The sequence below is a fragment of the Epinephelus lanceolatus genome, chromosome 19, assembly GCF_041903045.1.
Source record: "Epinephelus lanceolatus isolate andai-2023 chromosome 19, ASM4190304v1, whole genome shotgun sequence".
Classification (NCBI taxonomy): Eukaryota; Metazoa; Chordata; class Actinopteri; order Perciformes; family Serranidae; genus Epinephelus; species Epinephelus lanceolatus.
The window spans coordinates 24,920,820-24,939,480 of NC_135752.1; the positions used below are offsets into that span (position 1 = coordinate 24,920,820).

Consider the following 18,661-nt stretch of genomic DNA (forward strand, 5'->3'; position numbering starts at 1 on the left):
TTTAGAGAGAATAAACTTGCACTGGGCGGCTTCGGTTCTTTCATTATACACAGACTTCTCTGTCTCTGCATGAGGGCGAGATGTTTTCCCTGTCTTCATACTACCTTTCTCCTTTCTTATTCTTTTAGAATCTAGTGTAATCAAACCTGACCTTTAGTGTCATGTATTTTACTGAACATTTTGCTTCCAGGCTTCTGAGCATCGACAGTGCCTCGGTGTCTAACTTTGTCTGTGGATTAAATATATATGCAGGGATTGTTTCAGGAAAAAAATAACAACGTATACAGAAGTAAGCCCTCTCAATCATCACTATAACCCACTAGAAGTGTGTTGCAGTATATTTTTTGAGCCCAGTCTCACTCCGAGCTGGTTGAAATCTGGCACTTGGGTAGTGATTTTCGGCATCAGAAACCAACAAAAAAAGGCGTCCTTTAACGTCATGATACGTGGTCAGTTGCTGTTAAGGTTTAACGGCGCCCATAAGCATCAGGGGGAAACGCAAAGGGACAAGGATGAAAGTTAAGGCAGCAAAAGTCCGACAGGCGTGGGAGGGGGCGGTAGTGGATGGGTCCAACAAACCCGGACTTTCACCCAAGAGAGTGGTGTTTGTGTCCTGTAAGATTCTAAAGCCAAACCCTGTTCTTTCATCCTAAATCCAACCATGTGAAAATTTGTGGTGTTGTACCGACGTAGTGCGTTTATTTTGAAAGAGACTGTATGTAAACATTACATTTCCAGTGAAAACAGAAGTGAATTTGACAAAAAAAATGCACTTAGCAAGGTAAAACACCAAACGACAGAGAATCTAGGGTTGGCTTTTGCTTTCACTTTTACATTTAAGCCACTCAGTGGTTTATGCTGCTGATTGTTGCAGTGTATGTTACTGTGCACCGTACATGTCTCTACATTGCGTTGGATACGGGATGCCACTATGTACAGTCCTGATAAATATATATCTGACTTATAATAGTCTTTCATATGGATTACACCCAGTCTGATTCTATTCCATACCAAGCTATCTAGACTGTTTTATATTCTGCTGCACTCAAACGCTATTCTTTGCTCTGTTTTTTGCTGGTTTGTATTTTTATGTAATTTCATTTCAACTCACTTTAACTCATTATTTTCCATTCACTATGTCCTTAAAGTTCCAATGCTTTTCTATGCCTCATGTGAAGCACCTTGAATTTCCTCTGTGTTTGAAAGGTACAGCACATAATGCTTTGCCTCTTTGCTGCTTTAAAAACTGACAAACAGAGCACTTGTGATTGATTCTCTCATAGTGGTTTCAGCACCAATGTGTGTGCAGAAATTGCTCAATTGTTGTCAAAAGGTCCTCTTAGACATACAAACCTTGTGTGGTTGTGTGGTATTTCTCATTTTTTCTTCTTCATTTTGCATTTGTGTCAGGTACTGAGTCAGATTTTTGGATATGCAGACCCAAGGTGATGTGAAATCAATGTTGTTCTTTTCTGGATGACATACAGTAAGAAATATTTTTTATTTAGCAGTAGCAGGGTTGTGAATTGAAAACTAGCTACCACTAAAGGGGCTGGGTTCAAGTGTCAGAAAGCTGGTGCTTGAGCGAGATGCTGAATCTATACACAACTATGGGGAAGAAGTGGAAGTCAACAAGTCAGGCATTACTGCGGCAGCATCTACCTACAATATGCAGACTTTTGAATGCAAGCTGTCTATTTCTGCATAGAAGAAAACATTAAGAAACACAGGAGAACTCTCTGGGGGACCTCCATCTCTGGCAAGCTTGGTGAATGGCGTTTTGTTGTATCTTTGTTTCCTATTCATTATGACTACAAAATTGTCCAAGGACCATATGTGTTGCATTTTTTTTAAAAGTTGTGATCAATTCCTCCAGGGTTTTTCATTTCATTCTTTTTTATTAATATAGTTTTAATTGATTTAAATCATTATTTAATCAAATATTAACCCTTTACATGCCAGTGTTATCATATACCACTAATTTGCATTTGTGAAAAAGGCTCAAATCACTACAAGGTTCAATCATAACCCACAACATTGATTTTGGTGCATTATTTTTTATTTTTGAGTGCAATGTCAGATTTTAATAAAAGTCTTTTGATTTCCTCCTATGACAAAAAAATTGTCATGCCACCCTGCCCCTGGTAAAATTGTGAATTTTTTAATCAATTCCTCCAAGGTTTTTTGTTTCATTCCTTTAATTTTAATCAATTGAAATTATTATTTAATCAAATATTAACCCTTTACATGCCAGTGTGTATCATATACCACTAATTTGCATCTGTGAAAATGATTCAAATCATTAAAAAAATGGTCAAAAATGGCACAAGGGTTAAAGTTTCGCAATACAGACTGCGACAAATATATGAGCAAGAGGGTCAAAGTTCAAGGCACAATGTTATGATGAAGTAGTATGTCTCAACTGAATGCATACTCCAGGCAACAGTGCACACTTTGAAAGGGTAGCTATAGTACGCACTGAAAGTAAAAAGAAAAATATGTGACACATGAAACGCAGGATATGACTTGCCAATACATAAAGCAGTCAGTGGATTCGTCTATATAGCAGCTGCAGGGGTGTTTTTCTCTATCTTACCCTGTGGACGGGAAAAGACTGACGTGGAAATTTCCCAACAGGGATCAATACTGCCTGATATCATTATTTTCTCTTTACATCCTGCCAAAACGTTCAGTATGCTGACATATTCAGTCACTGAAAAGTGGGCCAGGTGGCTTTTGAACCTTAAAGTGCTTAGCTAGACCCTCCAGCTCAGCATAAACCGTCCCAGAATCCCAATGCCATTGACCCAGACCACACATATACAACATGACAACTGTATCAGCCCGAGCCTTTGATGCAGTTCAGACCTCGGAGTCAGCGGTTTCTTTACATCTTTCCAACTCTACCACAACTACCACATTTTGTTTCATCATTAATTTTCTTGATTTCTTTCTCATCTTGCTGCTCCTTCAGCCGCTGGATGTTTGATGGTAGCCTATACTTAAAATATGTCTCAGTCATAAACCTGCCCTCATCCACCTTTAAGCCAGGTTGGCATGCGCGCAGATGCTAAAAGCACATCATCACATAGACAGTTACTTCAGTTTTATTAGTAAATGAAAAGAGGCCTCACTTCCTGACATTTATCAGCACATTAAAATAAAAGATGGTGTGTATAAACACAGGGAGTAGTTATTTTGTAGACATCAGAGATATAATATGATTCAGTGCTCATACATTGGGCGTACAATAAACAAGAACTTTACTCTGGTAAACTCAGAAAGTGTCTTTCTCTCTTTTTCCCGTTTCTGTTAAGCAAAGCCATGAATGAGGAGGCAAAAATTAAATGTCAGTGGACAGCTTTTTAAAAACTGAAGTCAATTATTAAGTTAATGGAATTTTCCCAGTGTTGTCAGTCAACAACAGTCGCCTCCCTATCGATCTGTGTCACTCGTCTCTGATGAGTGCTGATCAAAAAGCCATTAGAAAGCTAATGTGTCAGACTGGCTTTCAGATCATGGAGGGGTGGAGATGAGATAGTTGGAAGACAGAGAGAACAAGAGACAGCAAGACAGAAAGAAAGAGAGATTGTTTTTTTATAATAATTGACTCGAAATGAAAATTAATCTGTCAGGAAACTAATAGTTTTCATTATCAAACTGACACAACTTGAGTATGAATAAAATATCCCAGACTGTATTGGCAGCCAAAGGAAGGGCTCTTCAGCACAAACTTTTTCAACACAACTTAACGGGAAACTTCAATATTTGTCAGGCTTAATCCTATTTTCCACATTTTCTGTGCCAGATTAATGGAGACAACAATCTTTGAAACTGGTCCAGTATTGAGAGACAGTGTTGCAGCCAGCAGCAGTGAACCACGCTGCAGTGTAACCACCTGGGACATTTGGCTGTGATTTACTTACACTTAAAGTGCTTGTTTTTTGCTGCTGACATGCTCAGATTGTTATTACAAGTGTCTGATTATATTACGTTCCATCGTGTTACAATAATGGTTTTCCTTACCTTCGCTGGTCTGTTATTGTGACCAAGTCTTGCTTAAGGAGAAGTGTCTTTCTGAAGTCTTGTAAGAGGTAGGCTACTTGTTACAAGAAAACTCTGGTTGAAACCTTAGTGAGAGTTGGAGAGAGGAGTGACAGGAAGAACTTGTTATGTTTGAGTACAGAAAGGCTAGCTTAGTGTTATCTAAAACAGTGGTCCCGAACTGGTGAGTCGGGGTCCAAAAGATGGTCATAGGTCCATTTTGAATGGACCCCAAGTGACTCGCGAATGTGTCATGTGCAGAGCATGTGAGCGGAGCGGGGAGCGGGAGGATTTTGTGTTGAGCGAGGAGCGGCTATTTTTTTTAAAAGGTGGAGCGGAGCCTTATCTCTCGCTCCAATTTCGCTCCAGTCGCTCATGCCCCACCCAGAATGCATCTTTGCACCTGCGCACACCCACACTATTTTCTTTCAGAACTATGGAGTTTACTGTGTACTTAAGAAAAGAAACTGAGAAGAGAAGCAGCGGTACCGTGGAGAACAGTCCCTAACTGCGGGGAGAGGGGAGAGGGGAGAGGGCTTCCCCGGAGAATCTACCAAGCTCATGTTTTATTTGTGAATAGAAGATTACAGGTTAGGGTAGTACGACGCAGTTTTTTTGAGCGGAGTGGTGAGCAAGTGGAGCAGGATAAAATTTATGATGGAGTGGAGCGGAGTGGAGCGAAGAATGCGCAGAACCAAGCGGAGCGGACGAGCAGCGCAAAGTGACAGGTCTGCGAGCGAGGAGTGGAAATTTTCACCCAGTCCGCTCTGCTCACATGCTCTGGTCATGCGTTATTTTGTGCCATTTCCTGCTGTAGACTGAGACAGCAAAATGAGGCAGAATTTATATTTCTGTGTAGAATCAACGCCGTATCTACGCCGTAGGCTCTCTGTCAACGGTTTGTCCGTTGCAAAAACAAGCACTTTTAGTGGAGGTAAATTGACAATGCTTAATTGTTTGTGTTCATACATGAAACAGTCATGAAACAGTCCAACACAACATTTGCAAGTTGTAAAATCAATCCAACTCTAATCAGAATCTGAGGAGGAAACTGATGAATGTGGCCTTTTTTAACAGAAGACATTCTGACATGTCACAGAGAGAGAAGCACAGGTGCAAATAATAAAATTAATGATCTTACTGGGATGCTTGGATAGCACAGAGCCATCATTAATGTTAACGCCTACACTTTTTCTAGGAGCACACATCAAAATGTCTGCTGTAAAACAAGACCTACTGAGATCACAAATAGATCATGAGTGTCTTCCTCCATTTCCCCCAACTTTTTCCCCCAAATGCAGAAAATCTATTTGTGATATTAGTTATTACGTACTTTTTTAACCTCATCGCGTGTTAGGATTTTGTTCAATGTCTATATGTGTAAGTAAGTCATTGGAAAGCATGGTTTAATTGACATACAATATCGGATAACATCATAGACTTACCTTGTCATAAGAGGAAAAGAGCAGGTGTTACTAATAATGGTAATTATAGCTGTGTTCTACTTAAGTGTCCCAGTAAGCCAAGAGCAGTGAGCCAAAATTTACAGTACAAGGGTCCCAGAACTAGAACACTTGAATGAAATGCAGCCATTATGAATGTTATCAGTTACACAAGTGCTTTGCCTCTCCTTTCCATGACATGTTCAAATATCTGCTGTGAAAATGATCTTTTTCGATTCACTTTGTGTTGAGCAGTGATGGGTTTTGGATTGTGCTCACTGTGATTCGAGGAAATATGTGAAAACTGTTGCATTCAGACAAAAAGCTCTCACTTAACCTGAATGTGCACACCAGTGTGTGTACAGAGACACAGTATCCAGACAGTAAACACGAACAGGTGTCAGACCTTCTCAGCTGCTTTGGGGTACTTAAAGTCCTTGAAATGCCTGCGAGGACTCTTGAACTCTGTCTACTGTTTCCCTTCCAGGACTGGCTGAGTAAGTTTGGCTACCTCCCGCCTCCTGACCCAGTGACTGGTCAGCTACAGACCAAGGAGGCCCTGACCAAGGCCATCAAAGCCATGCAGAAGTACGGAGGCCTGAAGGAGACGGGAGTCTTAGGTATGTGGCTCTGTGTGAGTTGGCACTTTGGATGGATGGAGGCACTGTGTGTATGTTTACTTTGTTTACTACAGGATGTGAGAGGAAAGAAAATGTAAGGTATACTTTACAATATAATGCAATCCAATAGGGCTGACATCTTCTGGTTGTTTGTCGAAGGGTTGGTCGATATGCTCTTGTCCAACCAAATTCTCACTGGTTGGAAAATTGCTGGTGTTACTCTCATAAGTTTGTGTGTCCATCAAAGTGTTTTTTCTTGCCAGGCGCTCCTCTGAAATAGCCAGCTTGGAGCGCCAGAGGGCTTTGAGGTCACAGAGTTTTTGTGCCTCCGCACTGGTGATAGCTGGCTGGAGTTATCTGTCCATCTGCCCCATTCTCATGAACACAATATCTCAAGAGCACCTTAAGGGAATTTAGTCAAATTCGACACAAACATCTACTTGGACTTGAACTGATTAGATTTTGGTGGTCAAAGGTCAAGGTTGTTGTGACCTTGTGTTTGTCTAATTTTCGTGAATCTCAAGAAGGCCTTGAGGGAATTTTCTTACATTTGGCACAAACGTCCACTTGGACTCAATGACGAACTGATTAGAATTTGGTGGTCAAAGGTCAAGGTCAACTCGGCCTCACAAAACATGTTTTTGGCCAAAACTCAAGAATCCATATGCTTATTTTGACAAAAAAATAATAAAAAGATTCACACAAATGTCAAATAAGATAAAGTGATGATTGGATGGCATTTTATATTCCATCCCAGAGGTCAAAAGTCAATCTCACTGTGACCTCATAATTTTCTGGCCATTATTTAATGCCATAACTCAGGAACAGACGGGGAGACATTTGGTCATATACTGAATTGTTGACACTAATCTGTCGGGTTTAAGATGTGTGTGAAGCATCAGTGTTTTATAATATGTAGCTTCTTTGCACATGTGAAGCCTATGTGAAGCGTTGTCAACTGTCATGGCTACATACTGTATGACTCTGGACAGACCTGGATGTAAATGGTCTCTTGACTGGTTCAAGGACACAAGGCGGTAATTCTAGTCTCAGCTTTGATTGTGTCTGGTTGCTATCACGTAGAAAATATGCGGTAGTAAAGATGTTGGCACAGGGTTGAGTACTTGCTCTGTATGAAGGAAAGGCTGAAGCAAGGAGGGAGAGAGGACAGGCCTGCTGGTCTATGTGGCCAGCAGTTTTAATTTCTCCTCCATCAAGCTTCTCCTCCGTTGTTGTTTTTGTTGTTGTTGTTAAGCACCTACAGTCATGATCTGACAGTTGATTTTTATGGTATTCGTTCAGCTCCTCCTAAACTATGATTGGACATGCAGCTAAAAAATGACAGTGACAAGCGCATAATTTTACCCAAAGTAAAACATTTTTTAACTCTCAGTGACCAGAAAAGAAACGTCAAATGTGCAGCAATCAGCACAGCAAAGTCAATATGTGGTTCTCCTGAGTCCCATTGCAACCCTGGCCCCAGGAAAATACTAACACCTTGGTGGACACGCACTCAGTGCAATGTGGCCGATTTAGTTGAGATAACGTGCATATTCTTTTTTTCCCCCATTGACAAGTCGATTAGTTGAAGAATAGGTAGAATTTCAGTCAACCAGGATTTTCTTTGGTCAACTACAGTATTCCGATTTAAACAACAAAAACACAATATGGCTTTAGAAACTGCCTCTGAGTTGAGTCACTCATTCCGACACAACCATTGGACATTAGAGAGGAGAAATGTAATTCAGCTTTTTGTATTGGGTTGAATTTGATTTCATAGATGTCTACACACCTTGAGATACCTTGTACACATAAATCATACATGCTGTCACAAACACACATACACACACACAGTAGAATGACAGCACTGCATACTGTATGATTGATAGTGGTGGTATGTGTAAAGCAGAATAGCAGTATATTGATTAGTATACCCTCTACTATTCTCTTGTACACCATGTCTTGCATATACTGTCAGCTTCACACACACACACACACACACACACACACACACACCACAATTCTCCTCCACAGACAATATCATTCTTTATCACACACACCACTACTCCATCCCACATAAGACTGTGGAGGATAGAAAGCGTGGTACTGTGTGGTGGTGTAGTTTTAAGAAAATACAAGGCAGCATGTGTGTGAGCAAGTATAATTTATGGCCCCAGTGGGAGAGAGTGTGATTGTCCATGTGAGAGAGTATCGTACAGAGCATCTATGATTTATGACCTGAGCAGACACTCATAACCACCTGTACATGCACATATGTATGCATAAGAGCACATAGAGTATGAGTTATAGCTACTTAGCAAACAGATGTTGAACCGTAGTGGTGGATGTCTTCCACTTTATACGTTCTTTGCACGGTGTGTTTGTGTTAACCATAAAATGTATTCATGCGTTATGTAACTTAGTGTTCCAGCTGTCATAAAACTAAAGGAACACACTTATATTTACAGTGTATTTATGTTTAATTAATGTACCTCCATTAGTCCGTATCACAATTACCTCTCCTCTCTTTTTCAGATCAAGCCACACTGGGTCTCATGAAAACGCCCAGATGTTCTCTGCCAGATGTTTCTGAGGTGGAGGTGACAACGGGCCGCAAGAAACGAGGCTTGAACCCTCAGAACAAATGGAGTAAGAGGCATCTGTCCTGGAGGTAGGGATACATGAAATACACAGTCTGCTAGACACTAGAAGGTTACAGCCGAGCGGTGACCTCCGAGGCTGAAAAATGAAGCCAACGTGGAAATACACAAAACCGCAGTTCCTCTAATAGCTCCTTGTGGCTGGCTTCAAAGGCGAGTCAATCCTCATTGACGTCCATATTAAAATGCCCCATTTTACAGCAGAAATAAATGTTTACAGCCACAAAACGCAGATCTGGTCTTTATAGCTTATTTACCCATTTATGACAATTGTAGAGGGATCTTTTTATTTAACTTGCCTGTTTACATTTTATTAAGGCTTAAAGTTATACCTAATTAAGACCATGGCGTCTTTGAGTGATAGACAGGTCTGTGGATCGTGTCCTGGGGCTCTCAGCATATCCACCCCTTACTCCTCCACAGCTACAGCCTAACGTCCAAGTATGGTCCCCTCTGGTTCCAAAAAGCCAAGATGGCAATGACCAAAATGCCAGACTCAGGGCTTCAGAACGGGAGCCCACAAACCAGTGGATGACATCATAGTGGCTACATCCATTTTTTTTATATGGTCTATGGCAAGGATACTCAACTTGCTATTCCTGGGGGCAACTTTGGCAGTACGACAGAAGGCCGGGGGCAGTAAATGAAGAAACATTAATAATATTTATGAGAATATATAACTGAGGACTACATTTGCTGTCCTCATTCATACTTGCCAAGAGGCAATCCAGTCAAACCAACCCCATGCAGGTCAGATGTAGGTAGAGCTTTATCTAGGACAACATTAACATTAACAGAAATTCCCATTCCATCCATCCATTTTCATCTGCTTATCCGCGGCCGGGTCGTGGGGGCAGCAGGCCAAGTAAAGCACCCTGGGTGTCCCTCTCCCCAGCAATGCTTTCCGGCTCCTCCTGGGGGACCCCATTGCTTTCCCGGGCCAGATGAGATATGGAATCACTCCAGAGTGTTCTGGGTCTGCCCCAGGGTCTTCTACCAGTGAGACATGCCTGGAACACCTCTAACGGGAGGCGCCCGGGAGGCATCCTGATCAGATGCCAGAACCACCTCAACTGACCCCTTTTGATGCGAAGGAGCAGGGGCTCTACTCCGAGCTCCCTCCGGATGTCCGAGCTCCTTACCCTATCTCTAAGGCTAAGCCCATTTCAGCCGTTGTATCTGCGATCTCATTCTTTCAGTCACTACCCACAGCTCCTGACCATAGGTGAGGGTTGGGACGTAGGTGGACCAGTAAATCGAAAGTTTTGCCTTCCAGCTCAGCTTCCTCTTTCGCATCACTGCAGAAGCCGCACTAAGCTGCCGATCCATCTCATGCTTCATTTTGCCCTCCCTTGTGAACAAGACCCCAAGATACTTGAACTCGCTTGAGGCAGTAACTCTCTCCCAACCCCAAGGGGACAATCCACCAGTTTCCGGCAGAGAACCATGGCTTCAGATTTGGAGGTGCTGACTGTCATCCCGACCGCTTCACACTCTGCAGTACAATTCCCATTGTAAATCGACTTTATTTTCTATTGTGAAATTAGAAAATAGTCGGTGAGCCACCCTATTGCGGGGCAGATATCACGGAAGTTGAGTTGCTCTTGTCTATAGTTACACGTCAGTAAATAAAATGTCAAGACCTTTCACCTTTTACAGGCAGTGGTGAATGCCAAAAGGTGCTTCACATAGATAAGACTGTTGAGTCGATTAAAATACATCCTACTGAGATGGATGGCACAAACTAAAATTAGGATACAATTCAGTTTTGTATGATAATGTTCAACATTTTTTCAGTGATTGTATTTTAGTATCTGTGTCAATCTGTGTCTGATGAGGCCAGGTTGATTCAGCCTAACACAATTCTGTCCAACTCGGTACACCACGTGAGTTCTATACATGGAGGTAAAAGTCATAAGCCATCACATTTTCTCAATTTCCTCCTCCATCTGTGCACACTTTGGTAGATTACATTAGGTGACTGTTCCTCAAGGTGTTAGTCTTTTGGTTTTTGCATCAATTTTGGCTCAGAGGAAGAGCATGAAATGCATGGAATGGTTTTCGCACACAGACGGTAATTGCATCTTCAGGTCTATGCGACTCTGCTCCGACAACATTTGTGTGATTCCTAAAGAGATAAAAGCCTTCGTCACGGAGTCATTCTACAGTTTATACTGTACATGGTGAAATAAAACGGTCATGTTAAGTGCAGCTGGACCATCTGTCAGGGATACAGCTTAGTGTTAGACAGCAGAGGAAGAGGCAGTGAAACATATGGTTTGCTGGTGCTGATTCACACGCGCTACCAGGGGTGATTCAGCACGGGGATGAGCTAAGCTGGTGTGTCGGGCCAGTCTGTTTAATATGTGCTTGTGTAACACATGCGTACACAACAAGCCTACACATTGGCACAGTACATACAAACACATATGCACACAAGCACATGCAGAAGAAGATATGAACGATACAAATACACCCCCAGTTCCACGTGAGGTTAGCTTTCCCATATTCTCAGTCTCCCTGCTGGTGAGAGGTGTATGTTCAGGGTCAGTGCTTCTCAGTCAGGCAGCCATCAGACTCAAGTCATGACAGTCTTATCACAACTTGTGATAAAATCTCCTCACTTCTGTCTTTGCCCATTCCTGGGCACTGACCTCTCCCAGATTTCAGGCAGCAGAGTTGTTGCTGATGAGAGGAGTCCATCTTGAACTAACTTGTTTAATGGTGTGATTATCAGTTATTATCACCAATTGAAGTGGTGTATTTTACAGTCACTGGGAGGGGTTGCATACCGCTCATATTTGAACCGATACCTGTACCAGTTGCGGTACCTGGAATTCTTTAACGGTACCCAGCAATACCTTTTTTCGGTACTTTACTTTCTCTGTAAAAACAAAAATGTAATTTTTCAACAAGCTGCAGGGGGGATTTAGCAGACTAAAACACAATTCTGCTCCTCTGCTCTTTTCTATTAACACTACAGCTAATCCTCTGTCTGTCTGTCTGCTTTTGTGTGTGTGTGTCTGTCAGCTTGTCTAGCAGTGATACAAGGCTATTACTTAAGTAATATAGAAAAGAAAATTGACAAGACACTGAAACTTTCGCAGCAGATTGCCGTTGCAGCTACAGATTTGGCCCGCTAGGAAGCTGATGGAGCTGCCCCAGAGCTCCATGGCAGGCTTCTTGTATCTCTGTGGCTTCCCAGCTTCAGGGCGCCTCTGCCTCCTGCCTGAAGTTGAAACTTGCATGGGATTTTTCCAAATCTAGTCCCACCCTACTGTGCTGTGATTGGCTAGTGCTAGCCCTAACTCTGACGTCTTTGCCTTAACCCTGATTCTGTCCAATCTTTGCACATCAACATGATGAGTACCAAACAATCATAGCACAGTAGGGCAGGTTACAAAGAAGCAGGTGGGCTATACTGACTAACCTTTAGCGGGTCAGGTTCAGTGTGGCTGAGCTAAAGCACCACCCACTGTACCCAAAGGGTCGAGTAGAGGGCGGAGCCTATATGAGATAGAACGAACGTTAAAGTATTGTAACCCTAGTTCAATCAGCATGGGCAAAGCTGTCTTCCTAGGAGCCCTGTCACGCCTAACTGTCTCATACTAAACAAGTTTTCCAAACAGATATAACATGCTAATGTTATTAGCACAAGCCTATGGCATTTTACATTGTACAAATTAGCCTAGCAGCTAGCTGAGTTTTCCTCTACTCTTATGAAGCCAGGATAAATCACACACAAGACTTAAAAAGCTATTTATGTGGAGGCTTTATTGTCTACACAATTTATTTTCTTATCTGTAAAATTAAAGTAAATAAAAGCTTTGTTTCCACTGAGGGAAATGGTTTCAGCTTGCAAAAATAGACAGGAGGTCTGCGTCGCCGTGATGTGTAGTTACATTTCTAGGCTAGGTGCATGTCAGGCTACGGCGTAGGGTACAGTGTAGGCTCTATGTTGACGCAGAGCCTATGCCATAGGTACAGCATTGATTTGACACAGAAGTATAAATCGTTAGTCTTGTTGAAAATCAAGTTGACAGTTGACATGTGCTTTGCAGTGTATTTCAGCCACAAATGTCTGCACACACATAGACAGTTGTTCTGTTGCCCCCTCATAGTTTATCCCAACACCAAGCTCTTTTAGCTTGTATTGGATTTTGTTTGCTCAGCCAGTTTTGCAAAATTTGTAATTACGTTTGAAAGAAAAACAAGCTGCTAAATGTTACGATTACACAGTAGGAGAGCTAAAAGCTGCAGGATGCATCAAACGTAGGCATTCAAATGACACCTTCTGGTAAACACATAAACAGTAACCTGACAAAAACAAGAAATCTAGAGTGAAGTTGATTCTGTGTTGTATAATAACCACAGCATTCAATGCTGCTCTTCTCAGTACGGCTGTACTATCATCTTTTTGTTTCATTCTTGAGCTATTTTTTACAAGCGTAAGTGGTTAAATTACTTTAGTTTAGATGAGGAGCAAGGTGTTTACTGCTGACAGGTGAGCACGGCATCTCAGCTCGGTGGGGTGTTGCTTTGCCAGGAGCTGCACTGTGTACCTGACAGCAGGAACACACTGAAACAGACAGGTAGGCTGTTAAAGTCTTGGTTATGCTTTCAGAATATGTGATGCTGAGATATTGTTTATCAAGAAAGTAAATTTGGTTCAGAGTACTGAGAATGCACATGAGACAGAGGCAGCATTAATCTGTTTGGTGGACAAGTATGTATGTACCTGAGGAAAGACTTTATTTTAGCCACTCCAGCCAAAAGTTAAGGAGAATTGGCACAGGGGCCATATGGGTCGAAGCTTCCTGCAGTGGAATGATGACCTGAGGAGGCTAATAGATCTAAGGTAGGAGAGAAGAACAGCAAAATGAAGCGAGGTGCGGAGGGAAAGCAGGACATCAGGGCACTGGAGGATTGAAGAAGCGGGTCGATAAGCAGGAACGATGGGATGGCTCTGGGAGCATGAGGAAGTGAGGGGGCTGCGGTAGTTACTGCAAAAGCAGGACATAAATAAAGTAGAGCTCGGACTGAGAGGAGATGGTGAAGATGATGAGGCGGGAGGATGAAGACGAGTTGTGTAATGTTGAGTTGGGCTCCTTTCGAAGAGAAACAAAGACATGTATCTGTCTGCTTTGTTACTGATCCAGAGAAATGTTTGAGATCTAAAAATCCTATTTTTACAGTCTTTGTATTCTGAGAGGAAAAAACACTCAAAGAAGTTTTTTTTTTTTTTTTTGTCAGATTCGGCATGAAAGACACAGAGGAAAGTAAAAATGATGTATTAGAAAAATGCTATATATTGTATCTGCATAATGTTTATTACTAGAAATTTTGATTGTTGTTATTCATTTGTAATGATGAGTGGTTCATTCTAACTTTATCACTGGACAGAACACTACTGGACATTTCTGACCTCAAACCACAGACACTAATATTGTAATACAATAGTTGGAATCAGTCCAATACTTTAATTTAAGATTTAAGATATTTAAGATTTTTCTTTATATTATCTGCAAAACTAATGACTAATTCCCATCAGCCTCAGCTGTAATGTGTGTTAATGTGTGTTAGTTGGCATTGTATGTTTTTGCAAACAGTGGATGTTTTACATTTTCAGTTTATTACGTGGCAGATGCATTGAAACTTAACATTTCAACAGCACTGTGGTTACATGTAGTTAGGTTGAGGGCCAAAAACCCTTGGTTAAGACAAGATCACGTTTTGGCTTAAAACAGCTTTAGTTGGTGGCACAATCTGGGCTGGAAATGCAGCAATGTCTTGGTAAAAACAAACGCTTTTCATGACACTATACCCACTGGAAACACAGGACATGTCCCTAAAAAACACCTATGTTGGTGGCTAAAAACTTGTGGTGATTAATTAAGCAATGTGACACGAGAGGGTGTGCTTTAACGTGGCACATCAGTGATGCGTTCAGGACCAAGGCACTTGCGCAACACTTTAAGGTAGATTTTTTGCCAATCAGCTTTTCAGGTCATTTGAAATAAAAAACAAAAAATGTTTTAAATAATTTAGTGTGATAAATGTTAACATCCAGTGGGCTTATATTTACCTGTTAGGCTATATAATATTTTTCCCATAGATTTTAGGTCATATACATGAACACATATAGAGCATGTGTGTGTCCAGAATGTACCAAAGCAACAGCAGCAGCAGCCTCATCTTCTTCCAACCATTCATCATACTAAGTCCACTATGTAGATCAAAATTAACAACAAAACAATCCATTTGTAGCACTTTTGTAGCCTTTTTGTTTTGCTCTGGCAGTTACAATGTTGTCATGGAAATGGCGGAGTAATATTTATTATATCAGATTGCTTGGTCGGAACTACTTGTTGTATAATAGCTGATAAACAACCAGTATTTCTGTTTGTTGGTCTTGAAAAGTGGTATACAGTAGTCTGCAGCTTGGCAGCCACCTCGCCTAGGTGTTAACCATACCCTCCATCTCCTGATAAGGTCAGTTCATATATAACATCCCTTAAGAAACGTTGATATGATGCATATGACACATACAATTGTAACATATCCATGGTTTGCAAAAACATAGTATTTTCTTCTGGTGACTGGGCTAGCTTAGTGGTAATTAGCAAATGTTAGCATGCTCACACCCTAAACTGGTAGAGATGGTGAATGTTATACCTGCTCAACATCACAAGTTAGCATTGTAATAGTCTCGCTGACAAGACCTTTCTCAAGAAAAGAAAGGTCTGGCTGGGCCGACTCTCACTTTGAGATTGGAGAAAAAACGCCCCGGCTGCTTGTATTTCTTTCAACCAATCACAATCGTTCTGGGCGGTGCCACAGCAACAGTGCGCTTGCAAAAATATTGCTGGGGGGAAACAGGTTTTGGTGTAACACGCCCACAAAAATATCGCCTACAGGACGCGAACCATGGCAGAAAAATGGCTACATCCCCGCAAGATCCAACACTGCAAAAGTTAGTAAAGGACGTGATGAAAACGGTTGAAAACTGTTACACAACCGGAGGTGGTAGGGCAGGACTTCAGCGGGTGGCTCGTTCCGCCCAATGAGAGGCTGATCTATGCAGCGAACTTCTGCCCACTCAGACTAGCATTGTAATTGTGAGCATGTTAACATTTAGCTCAGAGCGCCACTGTGCCTCAGTAAAGCCTCACAGAGCTGCCTGATAGACTCTTGTTACAAGTTCATCGGCAATGTTGTTTACTGGTAATTATTCATTTGTACATTATATGTGCTGGGCAGCTACAGTATGTTTGGATAGGATTGGATTTTGCTTCTGTCAAAGAAACTGTGATGAAGGTGGGATTAAGGTTCAGCAACTAGAACACTTGGTTAAGGTCGTGGTTACGGTAAAACATGAAAGTCACCCTGGTTTTCATATCCCAACTTTTTTCCCTGCTAGGCAAAGGAAAAATTACTTCCTCTGTTGGCACTGAACATTGGCATCAGGTGCAGTCTAGGATCCCATTGGCTATCGTTTGACATCGACAAAGCTTCTGGAGGCAGCTGGCAATATTTTGGGAGATCCAGTGTATCCAGTCCAAGAATTCCTCCTCTGTGTGCTGCTCATTTTGGCTAATCTCTATAAAATGTTATCTATATCTAGCGGTATGGGCTCAGAGATTGCATTCCAGCCAATGTATTACTCCTCTTTTGCACTCTACACAGACTGTTTTGTCAGTCCTACTCAGCCTACAAACAGAGCACAAACAGACACCAGAAACTTCCAATACCAAAATCTTGATCCCATTGCCTACAGGTATTGCATACATACACAGATATCTGTTTATAGAGATTACACTGGGAGTAAATCGTGAGCTGCAGAATCATCCAATATAAAAGTATTTCCCAGACTGGTTCATCCTCACTGGTTTGCAGCGGCAGAAAGAACAGATCAGACAGCAAGAGGGATGAGTTCAGAGGGATGAATCACTTGTCACCGGGTGCAGGATGGTTATGGCTTATTGATATCAAATTACCTGGTGACTTTGTCCCCATGGCATTGCCTTGTTGAAATAATCCCCCACATCCACCCACTGGAGGCTTTCAGTCAGAGATACAGACATTTCTTGGGGGTCACGATATGATTGCATGGGGGCTCCCGTAAGGTCTCAGCTGACCTGGAAAACCGAGTGGCAGCAATCCAGCCTCGCTCTGCAAGGAAACTGCTGTACAGAGTCGACATCTGCTTCAGGGGAAGCGGCATGCACACTGCTGTGAAGAGATCTGCTGTTTTATGACTGGAACATTTTTCTTTTTCTCATCACCGGCCTGCTCTTACTCTCTGCTTCTCTCCATCCCGCTACTGCCAGCCTACTACTGCCCATCACACGCCTTACGGTACCTTGAGCTTGGCCCCACTTGTCTCTGTGAAACAAGGCGAGCTGTCTTTCAGTCCAGTTCTACTTGTAGTTCTCACATTGGTGCACAAAGAAGTTTTACTGGAAATTTGAGATATACAGTACAGACCTTGGGTCTTTTGTAGATGTCTTTTCAGCCTGGAGCTCCTGCCAAGAAACAGATGGTAAATTTATTGTGCCTTTATTCTAAACACTTGTGGATTATTTGTTGATGTCAGATTCAGTCACATTTTAAGAGGTTGCCATATGGTGTAGTTTATCAGTAAAACGGCATAAAGCATTGATATTCTATACAGAACCGCAGCCTCAGGAGAGTTAGGGTGTAATTTAATGAAAGCTTTTTTTAAAAAAACCCAAAACAAAACAGGTATTTAGTTTAATGTGGAAAACGTATTCCTTGCTTGCTTCTTTATTAGATGCATATTTACTGTAATATTCTGGTGCCTAACTAATCTGTGAGGAGGAAGATCACCATATTCACAGTTATACATTCAAAGACATCCACTATACACTCAGTCTTACACCTTTTGCCTTCTATTGTATCCTGTACCGTCATTCAGCTCCAAGGTCCCTGTATTGTTGGTGCTAAGCAGAGAACATTTATATTCATCTGCTGAAGTGCTGAGGTACTGAATTGTGCTCAAACACTTTTACGTCATTAAAATTACTCAAGGGAATACACCTACCTAGACCTGTTGAATAGGTATATTCACTTCGCACTGTACCTTGAATTGCTGGTCAGAACACATGGGGCATTCAGATAGGGTAAACTTTTCTCTGCTGACTTCATCCTAACACAAGAGCCTATAGTATTTCAACCACTGAGGCTTTTAGGTGTAGAGTTGATGAATGTGTTTTCCACAACAAGGACAAATAAAACGGTGCCAAAACACTATAAGATCAAATCAAGTGACCAGATGAGCGCAATCTCACTCCGAAGTCGTCGAAATCCGACACTTCGGCAGTGACTTGCGGTGTCAGAAACCAACGAAAAAAGGCGTCCTTTAATGTCGGCACGATACACGGCCAGTTGCCTTTATAGTTTAACGGCGCTCGGCAGCATCAAGGGGAAACACGGCGGGACAAAGACGAAGGTTAAGGCAGTGAAAGTCCAAGTGGAGCGACCGGGAGTGGGGGTGGATAGGTCCAACAGACACTGACTTTCACCCGAGAGACCGGTGTTCGCATCCCATAAGACTCTAAGGCCAAATCCTGTTCTTTTTTTCCTAAACCTAACTGCGTGCTTTGTTGCGCACGTACTTTTGTTGTTGAAGGAAAAACCTAAATTTGCCATTTTGTACCAACATAGTGCGTTTATTTTGAAAGAGAAAATTTCCTGTGAAAACGGAAGTGTATCTTAAAAGAAAAGAACTTGACACATTGTCCTAAAACATCAACATCCAACGCACCCAGGGTACCTTGCACGTCAAATGTGGACTTGGAAAGTCCATGACCAAAACGTCAATTTGTGACAAGGTCGGAGTGAGAATGTGTTGACCAGATATGTTTAACGTCAA

General features: G+C 41.9%; 1 protein-coding gene across 1 annotated transcript in view; it reads left to right on the plus strand.

The window, feature by feature from the left end:
- The window catches only part of mmp17a (matrix metallopeptidase 17a), a 140,879-nt gene that overhangs the window by 73,881 nt on the left and 48,337 nt on the right, over nucleotides 1-18,661 (plus strand). The window contains exons 2-3 of the mRNA XM_033645963.2: nucleotides 5,974-6,106; nucleotides 8,642-8,777. Of these exons, the coding sequence (XP_033501854.1) occupies nucleotides 5,974-6,106; nucleotides 8,642-8,777 (269 nt within the window). The remainder of the gene's footprint in view (nucleotides 1-5,973; nucleotides 6,107-8,641; nucleotides 8,778-18,661) is intronic.